The sequence below is a fragment of the Coregonus clupeaformis genome, chromosome 25, assembly GCF_020615455.1.
Source record: "Coregonus clupeaformis isolate EN_2021a chromosome 25, ASM2061545v1, whole genome shotgun sequence".
In the NCBI taxonomy this organism is placed as follows: Eukaryota; Metazoa; Chordata; class Actinopteri; order Salmoniformes; family Salmonidae; genus Coregonus; species Coregonus clupeaformis.
In genome coordinates, this window is record NC_059216.1 from 24,979,589 (window position 1) to 24,992,132 (window position 12,544).

Genomic DNA, 12,544 nt, shown 5'->3' on the forward strand with positions numbered 1-12,544 from the left:
GGTAAGCAGCTTGGTTTGAAGAAATCAACTGTGGGAGCAATTATTAGGAAATGGAAGACATACAAGACCACTGATAATCTCCCCTCAATCTGGGGCTCCACGCAAGATCTCACCCCGTGGGGTCAAAATGATCACAAGAACGGTGAGCAAAAATCCCAGAACCACACGGGGGGACCTAGTGAATGACCTGCAGAGAGCTGGGACCAAAGTAACAAAGGCTACCATCAGTAACACACTACGCCGCCAGGGACTCAAATCCTGCAGTGCCAGACGTGTCCCCCTGCTTAAGCCAGTACATGTCCAGGCCCGTCTGAAGTTTGCTAGAGTGCATTTGGATGATCCAGAAGAGGATTGGGAGAATGTCATATGGTCAGATGAAACCAAAATATAACTTTTGGTAAAAACTCAACTCGTCGTGTTTGGAGGACAAAGAATGCTGAGTTGCATCCAAAGAACACCATACCTACTGTGAAGCATGGGGGTGGAAACATCATGCTTTGGGGCTGTTTTTTTCTGCAAAGGGACCAGGACGACTGATCCGTGTAAAGGAAAGAATGAATGGGGCCATGTATCGTGAGATTTTGAGTGAAAACCTCCTTCCATCAGCAAGGGCATTGAAGATGAAACGTGGCTGGGTCTTTCAGCATGACAATGATCCCAAACACACCGCCCGGGCAACGAAGGAGTGGCTTCGTAAGAAGCATTTCAAGGTCCTGGAGTGGCCTAGCCAGTCTCCATATCTCAACCCCATAGAAAATCTTTGGAGGGAGTTGAAAGTCTGTGTTGCCCAGCGACAGCCCCAAAACATCACTGCTCTAGAGGAGATCTGCATGGAGGAATGGGCCAAAATACCAGCAACAGTGTGTGAAAACCTTGTGAAGACCTACAGAAAACATTTGACCTGTGTCATTGCCAACAAAGGGTATATAACAAAGTATTGAGAAACTTCTGTTATTGACCAAATACTTATTTTCCACCATAATTTGCAAATAAATTCATTAAAAATCCTACAATGTGATTTTCTGGAATTTTTTTCTCATTTTGTCTGTCATAGTTGACGTGTACCTATGATGAAAATGACAGGCCTCTCTCATCTTTTTAAGTGGGAGAACTTGCACAATTGGTGGCTGACTAAATACTTTTTTCCCCCACTGTATATACAGGGGGGTACCGGTGCAGAGTCAATGTGCGGGGGCACCGGCTAGTTGAGGTAGTTGAAGTAATATGTACATGTGGGTAGAGTTAAAGTGACTATGCATAAATAATTAACAGAGTAGCAGCAGCGTAAAAAGATGGGGTGGGGGTGAGGGGGCAGTGCAAATAGTCCGGGTAGCCATGATTAGCTGTTCAGGAGTTTTATGGCTTGGGGGTAGAAGCTGTTGAGAAGTTTTTTGGACCTCCACTACAGCCCCGTCAATGAGAATGGGGGCGTGCTTAGTCCTCTTTTTTTTCCTGTAGTCCACAATCATCTCCTTTGTCTTGGTCACGTTGAGGGAGAGGTTGTTATCCTGGCACCACACGGCCAGGTCTCTGACCTCCTCCCTATAGGCTGTCTCATCATTGTCGGTAATCAGGCCTACCACTGTTGTGTCGTCGGCAAATTAATGATGGTGTTGGAGTCGTGCCTGGCCATGCAGTCATGGGTGAACAGGAAGCACAGGAGGGGACTGAGCACGCACCCATGAGGGGCACCCGTGTTGAGGATCAGTGTGGCAGATGTTTTGTTACCTACCCTTACTACCTGGGGGCGGCCCGTCAGGAAGTCCAGGATCCAGTTACAGAGGGAGGTGTTTAGTCCCAGGATCCTTAGCTTAGTGATGAGCTTTGAGGGCACTATGGTGTTGAATGCTGAGCTGTAGTCAATGAATAGCATTGTCACGTATATGTTCCTCTTGTCCAGGTGGGAAAGGACAGTGTGGAGTGCAATAGAGATTGCATCATCTGTGGATCTGTTGGGGCGGTATGCAAATTGGAGTGGGTTTAGGGTTTCTGGGATAATGGTATTGATGTGAGCCATGACCAGCCTTTCAAAGCACTTCATGGCTACTGACGTCAGTGCTACGGGTCGGTAGTCATTTAGGCAGGTTATCTTAGTGTCCTTGGGCACGGGGACTATGGTGGTCTGCTTGAAACATGTTGGTATTACATACTCAGTCAGGGACATGTTGAAAATGTCAGTGAAGACACTTGCCAGTTGGTCAGCACATGCTCGGAGTACACGTCCTGGTAATCCGTCTGGCCCTGCGGCCTTGTGAATGTTGACCTGCTTAAAAGTCTTACTCACATTGGCTACGGAGAGCGTGATCACATAGTCATCCGGAACAGCTGGTGCTCTCATGCATGCTTTAGTGTTGCTTGCCTCGAAGCGAGCATAGAAGTGGTTTAGCTCATCTGGAAGTATTGTGTCACTGGGCAGCTTGCGGCTGTGTTCCCCTTTGTAGTCTGTAATAGTTTTCAAGCCCTGCCACATCCGAAGAGCGTCAGAGCCGGGGGAGTACGATTCAATCTTAGTCCTGTATTGACTCTTTGCCTGTTTGATGGTTCGTCGGAGGGCATAGCGGGATTTTTATAAGCGTCCGGGTTAGAGTCCCGCTCCTTGAAAGCGGCAGCTCTACCGTTCAAAAGTTTGGGGTCACTTAGAAATGTCCTTGTTTTCGAAAGAAAATCAATTTTTTTGGCCATTAAAATAACATAGAATTGATCAGAGATACAGTGTAGACATTGTTAATATTGTAAATGGCTATTGTAGCTGGAAACGGCAGATTTTTTATGGAATATCTACATAGGCGTACAGAGGCCCATTATCAGCAACCATCAGTCCTGTGTTCCAATGGCACGTTGTGTTTGCCAATCCAAGTTTATCATTTTAAAAGGTTAATTGGATTAGAAAACCCTTTTGTAAATATGTTAGCACAGCTGAAAACTGTTGTGCTGATTAAAGAAGCAATAAAACTGGCCTTCTTGAGACTAGTTGAGTATCTGGAGCATCAGCAATTGTGGGTTCGATTACAGGCTCAAAATGGCCAAAAACAAATAACTTTCTTCTGAAACTCGTCAGTCTATTCTTGTTCTGAGAAATGAAGGCTATTCCATACGAGAAGAAAAAACTGAAGATCTCGTACAACGCTGTGTACTACTCCCTTCACAGAACAGCGCAAACAGTCTCTAACCAGAATCGAAAGAGGAGTGGGTGGCCCCGGTGCACAACTGAGCAAGAGGACAAATACATTAGAGTGTCTAGTTTGAGAAACAGACGCCTCACAGGTCCTCAACTGGCAGCTTCATTAAATAGTACCCGCAAAACACCAGTCTCAACGTCAACAGTGAAGAAGCGACTCCGGGATGCTGACCTTCTAGGCAGACTTGCAAAGAAAAAGCCATATCTCGGACTGGCCAATAAAAATAAAAGATTAAGATGGGAAAAAGAACACTGGACAGAGGAAGATTGGAAAAAAGTGTTATGGACAGACACATTGAAGTTTGAGGTGTTCGGATCACAAAGAAGAACATTTGTGAGACACAGACCAAAGGAAAAGATGCTGGAGGAGTTTGATGGCATCTGTCAAGCATGGTGGAGGCAATGTGATGGTCTGGGGGTGCTTTGGTGGTGGTAAAGTGGGAGATTTGTACAGGGTAAAAGGGATCTTGAAGAAGGAAGGCTTTCACTCCATTTTGCAACGCCATGCCATTCCCTGTGGACGGCGCTTGATTGGAGCCAATTTCCTCCTACAACAGGACAATGACCCAAAGCACAGCTCCAAACTATGCAATAACTATTTAGGGAAGAAGCAGTCAGCTGGTATTCTGTCTATAATAGAGTGGCCAGCACAGTCACCGGATCTCAACCCTATTGAGCTGTTGTGGGAGCAGCTTGACCGTATGGTACGTAAGAAGTGCCCATCAAGCCAATCCAACTTGTGGGAGGTGCTTCAGGAAGCATGGGGTGAAATCTCTTCAGATTACCTCAACAAATTGACATCTAGAATGCCAAAGGTCTGCAAGGCTGTAATTGCTGCAAATGGAGGATTCTTTGACGAAAGCAAAGTTTGAAGGACACAATCATTATTTCTAACCTTGTCAATGACTACATTTCCTATTCATTTTGCTGATGTTGGGCGATTAGGCCTGGCTCGCAGTTGGCGTTCTAATTTATCCCAAAGGTGTTTAATGGGGTTGAGGTCAGGGCTCTGTGCAGGCCAGTCAAGTTCTTCCACACCGATCTCGACAAACCATTTCTGTGTGGACCTCGCTTTGTGCACGTGGGCATGGTCATGCTGAAACAGGAAAGGGCCTTCCCCAAAATTTGGCCACAAAGTTGGAAGCACAGAATAGTCTAAAATGTCATTGTATGCTGTAGCGTTAAGATTTCCCTTCACTGGAACTAAAGGGCCTAACCCGAACCATGAAAAACAGCCCCAGACCACACCACTACCATCCGATAACCTCCCTATGCCACACCACACCATTACCGTTAGATAACCTCCCTATGCCACACCACACCACTACCATCCGATAACCTCCCTATACCATCCCACACCACCGTCAGATAACCTCCCTATACCACAGAGTGATGATAGGCTGATAGGTGGCTCTGAATCTGCTGTAACACATCTCACAGACTGTGACACATGTCATGTAGCTTAGCATAGCTCTCTCTAAACCTTGAAGTGTAGTCACGAGTATGTCTGATGAGACTGTATGGCATTGTATAAAGGGGGTCCTTGATATCAACAGACTAGGCTACTTCTAAGAACAGATTGCAGAGTAAATAGGTTGGTCTTATAGGCTACAAGTGTAGTCTTCTTCAGCCAACTAATTTGCTGTTGCCTCATCTTGCTAAAACACTAGCAATGCAACTCCTCTTATCTGCCCCCATGTCCCACTCGCTCCTCCATATTGAGGTATACCTGGACCATCTTCAGTAGGTGGTAGAGGTCTTCCACCTCGTCTCCCTCTGTCTGGCTGTAGTCCCTCCCAGTGTCGAGGCTGGAGCCCTGGATGGTGCGTCTGTACAGGGGCAGATCCATAGCCTCAGCATACAGGTCTATGGCCTGGTGCCCCACCGTCTGATACATGTAGCTGTCCAACTCATCTAACACATGGGGACGGATGACAGAAGTTCATTCATTTACAGTTTTACTGTTCCACTTAGGCAAGGCACATCCCTTATTGTTGATTTAAATTGATGGAGCATTAAAGACTTCTTCATGGTCACCACGCCGAGGAAGAGAGCTAGGGGAAACATTGACCAATGTGTGAATTTTGCTATAAGTACCAACACATACAGGAGGAAAAACAGGTAGACATCTCACCTGTGTTAGCAGGACGCAGGTTGGCCAGAGCTACTATCTGGTGCCCAGCAGCAACACATTGCATCATGTTATAGCAGCTGTCTTTGCCTCCACTGCAACAATACAGTCAGAGAGATTAATGCATTCACTACATGAAGATGCAACTATGTAAATAGCCGTATCACTGTAACTATGATCTGAAACATATGAATGTTAGGGTGATTTCCTGAAGAGTTCTAATCTGAAATGCAAGTTCCTCTTACTAGCATGTATTCAAAATGTTATGAACCTTTATTTCTGTAACGAATAACGATGCATGCATATTTCATCCACACATCATATTAATCTAACTAGCAAAGTAGTAAACCCGCACACAAAACCCAAGCAAGCAACCCATCCTTCTCAGATAGCTAGCTAGAACACGGGGACAGAACAGGAAAGCTGTGACAGCAATGAATGGAATTACCTTATCAACGCGACTACTTTCATTTTCTTCATGAAATATTTCTGTAGACATAAACAGTTACTAAATGCATAATCTGATAATGTTATCTATGTTTCGTTTATTCTGAATTTGTGTACAGCATAGCAACCAGTACAGCAGCAGTTCAGCATGTACACAAAAACTAATGGGAAGCAAGTACTTCCTCGATGAAAGGACCTTTATGAATGAAGCTGTCTTGTGAGGTGCCTGATTGAAAATAAACGAGCGCTTTGATCGGTAATCTTCTGAAAATATATATATATATGTCCGTGGGTGCGAGTTCCTCCAGTCCTGAAGGTCTACACATGAGCTGCTAACATGTTATACTACAATATAATTAATAGATTTGCAGTTGAGCTGTTTCTGTAGGAATGATTGGTGAGCAATCAAATGTGAAGATGCTGATGGTGCATTTGTTGTGATGAGAAAGTCAACCAAAGACAGTCATCCAAAAATTAAATCATGATCCCTTCAGTTATCCCCACTGGGCAATTCCATGATAACGGAATTACGCTGATATTCAGATTGTTCACATTAAAATGTATGCCAGTCAATTTACATTGATTTCAAGGTTTAACAAACCATACAACTATATGCACAATGACTACTTTTAACAATTTACACAGACATTTAGACAAAAACACATTTACTTGAAGAACAGTGCAGATGCAAAGCTTGTATGACAGTTTGTCCTGTTGGTGCCATCATTCTGTTACCAAACTTTGCATCTGCACTGTTGTAAAATGTTCTGTGTAAATTGTTAAACGTAGTCCTTGTGCATAGAGTTGTATAATAATATGGCATTTAGCAGACGCTTTTATCCAAAGCGACTTACAGTCATGCATGCATACATTTTTTTGTGTATGGGTGGTCCCGGGGATCGAACCCACTACCTTGGCGTTACAAGCGCCATGCTCTACCAGCTGAGCTACAGAGGATTTGTTTAAATTTTGAAATCAATGGATTTTGTTTGGCATACATTGCCCCCCTGGTAAATTGACACAAGTTCAAAATAACTGTTTTAATGAACAACCTCCATCAATGTACACATAAATGCTTAATATTGAGTTAGTTAATTGTTTAGTACAGGCCTTGTGCTTTCTTCTCTGGGGGAAGGCTGTGGTTTAAGCAAAAGAGTAGAATAATTGCACTGCTGTGGTGTGTTTCCCTCACCTTCTGCCCCTAAGCAGGCCAAATGCAACTGATTTTGTCTGAATGTACAAAATTGAAGAGGACAACTTCTCAACCCACTGCTTTTTGTTATGTTCCTTTCTCTTGTTCTGTTTTTGTTTTTGAAAAGTGGAGCAAAGCCTTAGACCTGAGGATGAGCTCCTTTCACCCTAAAATAATTCCTTCCAAAGCCTGTAAGTGTGTAGGTATAGCCTGGTGGCGCAGACACTGAAATATATACCTACAGTAGTAGGCTAGAGGCCACTGGTAGGATCATCCTTGTGGTAAGGATAATGATTGCGTTACTAAAATCATTCCAAATGATTTTAGCATGCAAATACAGTCTGTAAATGCTGGAAATGATTTAATATTGCTTTTCAACTTTTTTTCTGATTGTGAATAAGATAGGAGTAAATGGATAAATTAATGAGATTTTGATCAAATGTAATCAATATACACTATAAACAAGCTATTATAATGTGAAAATAATACTTGCCGTCTGTATTTTCTTATCCTTCTCAGATGAAAAGCTGCCCTTTCGCCGAAAGGACACCGCCCAATAGCTCTGTTTGTCCTTCAGTTTTGTAAACTCATAAATTTATCAGCACCAAATTTCCAATTGTGTTGGTAATTCTTCACCACACACCTTCATTGCTTCTGGTCATTTCCCAATAAAGCCCATCGGCTCTGACCAATGCAAATGACCTCACTTATCAGTTGTAGTTTATTAAGTAGTTTAATATCTAGACAAATTAATAAAGAAGTGTGTTGTTCTGTTTTTTATATGTGGCAGCACTCGAGCGGCATAAAATAGCGTTTATGTCCTTTTTGTTGGTGCGAGGGGGATAAAAATTGTTGATGGATCGTGCAACCAAGACATAGGCAATGACGTGAATATGAGACATATAAATATGGAAGCAAGGCGGAGGAAATGGCACCCTTGGCCTTTCCTTAAAGGAGCATGTGCATGTGACAAGTGATTTACACATATTACACAAAAAAAAATTTCTTTGCAGAAGGACACAAAAATCTTTCGGTGTAATGAGAAAGTAAGGCTGAAATCACGGCCCGATAAATGAAGTGCCAGGACAGGCCACTCAAGGTTGCATGGAGGGGCAAGAACATAAACACATCTTTCTGTTTGTATTATTTTCAATAGACAGCCTATACTACACAGATACTAGAAATAGTGAAATATGTTGACAATATGTGTACCTTCGTGCAAGGATTCAATTTATGCATTGATGCCAAATCAATTTGCATTTTGTTTTAATAATATATCATCACTAGACTAATGACAAAAAAATCTGCGTAACTGGAAAACAGAAATAACACACTTATTAGAAATATCAAAGGAAATACAAGGGAATGACAAACAATGTTGTAGGTCAGCTGTGCAATGAAACAGAACTCTTTAAAGCATTTGAAATGATTGTATTTTCTCAGGGGGAAGACTTGATTTCCAAAAATTCACAGTAAGAGCATAGAGTCAGGTTCTATTCTTCTTCTGGTGCACATATTTTAATAACTATTTCCCCTTACATTAGTGTGCATCAGTAACCTTCCTAAAGCGTGTGCTCTGTTCAAACTCAAGCCAATCCAGAGTCCAGATTCCGACTTTGTGCAGAACTCAATTTGGGTTCCAATTCTTCATAAGGCCACAAACACAAAGCAGAAGCGGCTTGTGATTAGCTGCCAGATCAAGCCTGGTGTATCCCCCTGGCCAATGAGAAGCTGAGGGTCCAGAACCAGAACACCTGGCGGTCTGTTTGTGTTGAACTCCCTGCTCTCTCAGACTCATGCCTCACTAAGGCATATCAGTGGTTCAAGCCATCCCAACAACAGCACAGCATTTAGCCTACCTGACAGTGATCAATTTGAGTTCCTATTGAGTTCAGCAGCACACACTATTCATACCCCTCACATGGTGTCTCTACAGCTTGTAAACTCTTATAGACATCTTTGATAGAAATGAGTTAATATTCACCAAGGGGTCATTGGTTGAATATTGTGGCAGTGTTCCAAAACATTGTAGCGAATCTTGATGTTTATTTGACAGTTTATATTTGAATGTGAGATAGACAGACAATTTGAAAGCAGCTCTGTGTATCTTTAACTCAGCCCCACTGTGGTGTTTCCTCGATCAAGAGGCTCATTTTCCAATGCACTATCAACATAATGATGCCTCTTTAGGGCCTAACCACATCCAAATCAGTTAGTAAACAACCCAAATGGGGATCTGTACACATTTGTACAGACAATTAACTGTTATCACGAGGGGCCCAAATGGATTAGTAGCCTCATTAATGTCTTAGGCTAATGCGCCCTTGATTAGAAATGTGAGGAAACGTGATCCAAATTGTGTTTGATCTCAGTGCGATGCTTAAAAAGGCCCCTCAGCTGGCTAACAATGATTGAGATTGCTGGAAATCCCCCCCAGAAAATCTCCTGCTTTTCTACCTTTATTTTATTTGGCGGAAAAGCCGATGCGTTTGTAAATGCGAGCGGGTGAGGTTGATGAAAATTGTCTTCCTTCTTGAAGGCTCCCTTTTTTCTGCCTCCACTGAAAGCTCTCAAATCATTGGTTTGAGTGTTTATCTGTGTTTGTCTCCTCCAGCTCTGTTTTTGGCATGGAAAACCTCCTACTCATTTTGAAGGGGATGATGCTGTTGTGAATATGATTAGGTGGGGCTTGCATTCATAAACCTCAAATATCCTCCATGCCACACAAACGTGGATGTTAATTCATACCCAAAGGGAACCCTATCCCATACAGGGATTGTATAGGTATTTTGGGAGCCAATCACATACATTGAATTGATTAATAATCATATATCCTATAGTTTATCAATCATGAGCTTTGGACATTCTCAACACCAAAGGAACAGAAACGTTTTGACCAAGCATCCCTAAGTACAAATGTGATTTTCTCTGAATATTTTCCTGATTTGAAATTGTCTTTGATTTTCCTTCCAAAATCCCAGAATCAAATTAAGGGTGCAGTTCTGTTCCCCCTGTGAAGCGCCAGCCAAGTGGATGTGGTCCATTAAAGTACACCATTCTCCTAATTATAAGGCAGCCAGGGAAAATGACACGCACTACTACGTGCCTACCGTCACCTGACTGCTGCCAAACACAATTTTGTACACAAGGGCCTTAATGTTTTACAGAGACACACTCTCAGCCTTAATCAAAGGCCTTGTCCTGATTATCAGGCAGGGTAAGAAGAGTAAGGACACTTCGTGATTTTTATTCTTTACTTTGTGTATTCTGTCGTAAGCAACTGTCATAAGTATAGACAGCCTAGAATACAGAAACTCATCATTCCACTTCAGAAGAATAAAAAGAAGAAGATGAATTGCACAGTACAAACTGGCAGATGATAACTAACCTAAAGTTGTTGCATCACAATAACAGTAGGAATTCTATAAATAAATAGACTAGTTGTAAATTACTTTTTTGGTTTTAAAACTGTAACATTAGACAACTGTAACACTTGGGACTTTACTTGCTGCCAGTGAATCATCCCCAGATCTCTTAACGGGATAGCGAAATTAAGACATCTGCTCTCTGATATACAATACCGCGATCGGCTTCACTTGCGTCCGACAAACACAATCTTAATCCAGGAAATAGCTCGCAATCAGAATATTGGAGCTGACATCAGAGGTAGCCACAGTGGCGATCCCCACACACCCTCCCGAGCTTCAAATGTCTTCCCGGCCCTGTCATGGGTTTCCCACATGATGAAGTGTGACACTCTGCAAACACAAAAGCCTCAGCCCTCTCGTGGGTCCACTTTGCTTTTCTTGGATTGCCCCAGTCCGCCCAATGCCAAGTCAGGTTGACTCTTGTCAGAATGGGCCCCATATCTATGAAGAGTGTGTGTGAGGTGTGCGTGTGTGTTCACACTGGGCACAGACGTCAATTCAACGTCTATTCCACGTTGGTTCATTGTAATTTCGTTGAAATTATGTGGAAACAACGTTGATTCAACCAGTATATGCCCAGTATGTTTTGAGTGTGCCTCGGATGTGGTTTGTGTGTGTGCGTGTGTGTGTGTGTATGTATGAGCTGTTTTGGAGCCCACACTGAGATTATGCAATCTGCTTCCTAATCAAAGCCACCACCTGCTCTGCATCAGGGGTCAGCACCTGCTCTGCATCGGGGGCCAGCACCTGCTCTGCATCGGGGGCCAGCACCTGCTCTGCATCGGGGGCCAGTTCATGGATGCTGCCTGTCTAAAGCCCCACTCATTCTCATTTGACTGTCCCCTCCATGAGTATTGGAGGGACTTAGAAGCTTTAGGAGGACCACTTTACTTCAATCAGCCATGTAGTTTGACTCAGTGGTGAATAATGTAGTTATATATTGGAGTTCGGTTTCAAACATTTTCCCTGACTCCAAAGACCAAACCCATTCTGTATAGGTGAAATAGACACACTTTTTTGTTTCTCTCCCTGCCAACTGATGAAACACCTGTCTACATCCAATATCTCTTTAGTGCCTTGGTCATTCTGAAACATTCAAAAAAAACATGTTTTATCCTAATATACTGTGGCCTGGTCATACATTCTCTCCCTCTCTTCCTCCCCCCCTGGCCTCCAGGGAGGGAGGTCACCTGCCCTAGCCTGGTCTTGGCTAAGCTAGGTAGCTCTCCACCCGAACACAACCCGTCTGGGTCTGCCATTTGTCTTGTGGTTTTGAGCCGGGGCTATTTCTCTAACACCAATGTCAACACAGACATTATAAATATCCAGCCGGGCAGAAGTAGGCCTCCTCTGGGAGAAGAAGAAGAAGAGAGGGAGGAGGAGAAGGAGGAGAGGGAGAAAGACAAGGAGAAAGCGCTTGATCTGTGGACACAGTTAGTGATTGAATATTTAATCACATCCTGGACTGGGGTGAGAGCATGAAGAAGGGGGAACCAGGACTAGCTGTACTGTAAGCGCAAGAAAACCGCAGGAGCCACATGGAAAACATTATAATCTGCAATCAGAGTTACTGTATTCTGTGAGCTGCTTCAGTCTGGACCATGAACGTTGAGGGCTTTAGAGAGAGTTCAGCTAGTCTGCTCATCTGATGATTTATGAATCATTGACTTTTGGTTGACGTTGCATGTGCCAAAAGCCATTAAATAGGATCTAATGGTGTACATATTTACTGAAGACTCAGAAGGAGCTACCATACAAATCTAACCTGAGTTTGAGATTAATAGAAAGACTTTCACACAGATACAGTATGCACCAAGAGGGTTAACCGACCGACAAACCGCTCTCAAGCTCCGGTGAGAGTTGTGTGAGAGATGGCCTTCGATCATTCAGAACCATTTCTGAACCTGTGACTAACCATAAATAACAAACAAAAGCCAAGGCCTCCTGCGACCATTGCTGCCGTATTACCGTCCTCGCCGCCAGATGAGAAACGGTCCGCCAGGCGGGAGATGACCTCAAGTTTACGGCCTAAAACCAGTTGATCCCAGGCGATTGATTGTCAACCCGGTTAAAAGAGAGAGCCCCCGCTGATACCCCGCCAACCACTGTCTTGTCTGTCTCAGCGAGAAACAAAATGAATTCTGTCAGCGATTCTGCCATGAGAAGCA

At 43.4% G+C, this 12,544-nt stretch overlaps 1 protein-coding gene across 1 annotated transcript in view; it reads right to left on the minus strand.

The window, feature by feature from the left end:
* Positions 1-5,926, minus strand: part of dph6 (diphthamine biosynthesis 6) — a 91,834-nt gene extending 85,908 nt beyond the window's left edge. The window contains exons 1-3 of the mRNA XM_041847962.2: positions 5,758-5,926; positions 5,313-5,404; positions 4,908-5,092 (exon numbers count right to left, since the gene is read on the minus strand). Coding sequence (XP_041703896.2) covers positions 4,908-5,092; positions 5,313-5,404; positions 5,758-5,789 — 309 coding nt within the window. The 5' untranslated portion in view covers positions 5,790-5,926. The remainder of the gene's footprint in view (positions 1-4,907; positions 5,093-5,312; positions 5,405-5,757) is intronic.
* Positions 5,927-12,544: the final 6,618 nt, after the last annotated feature.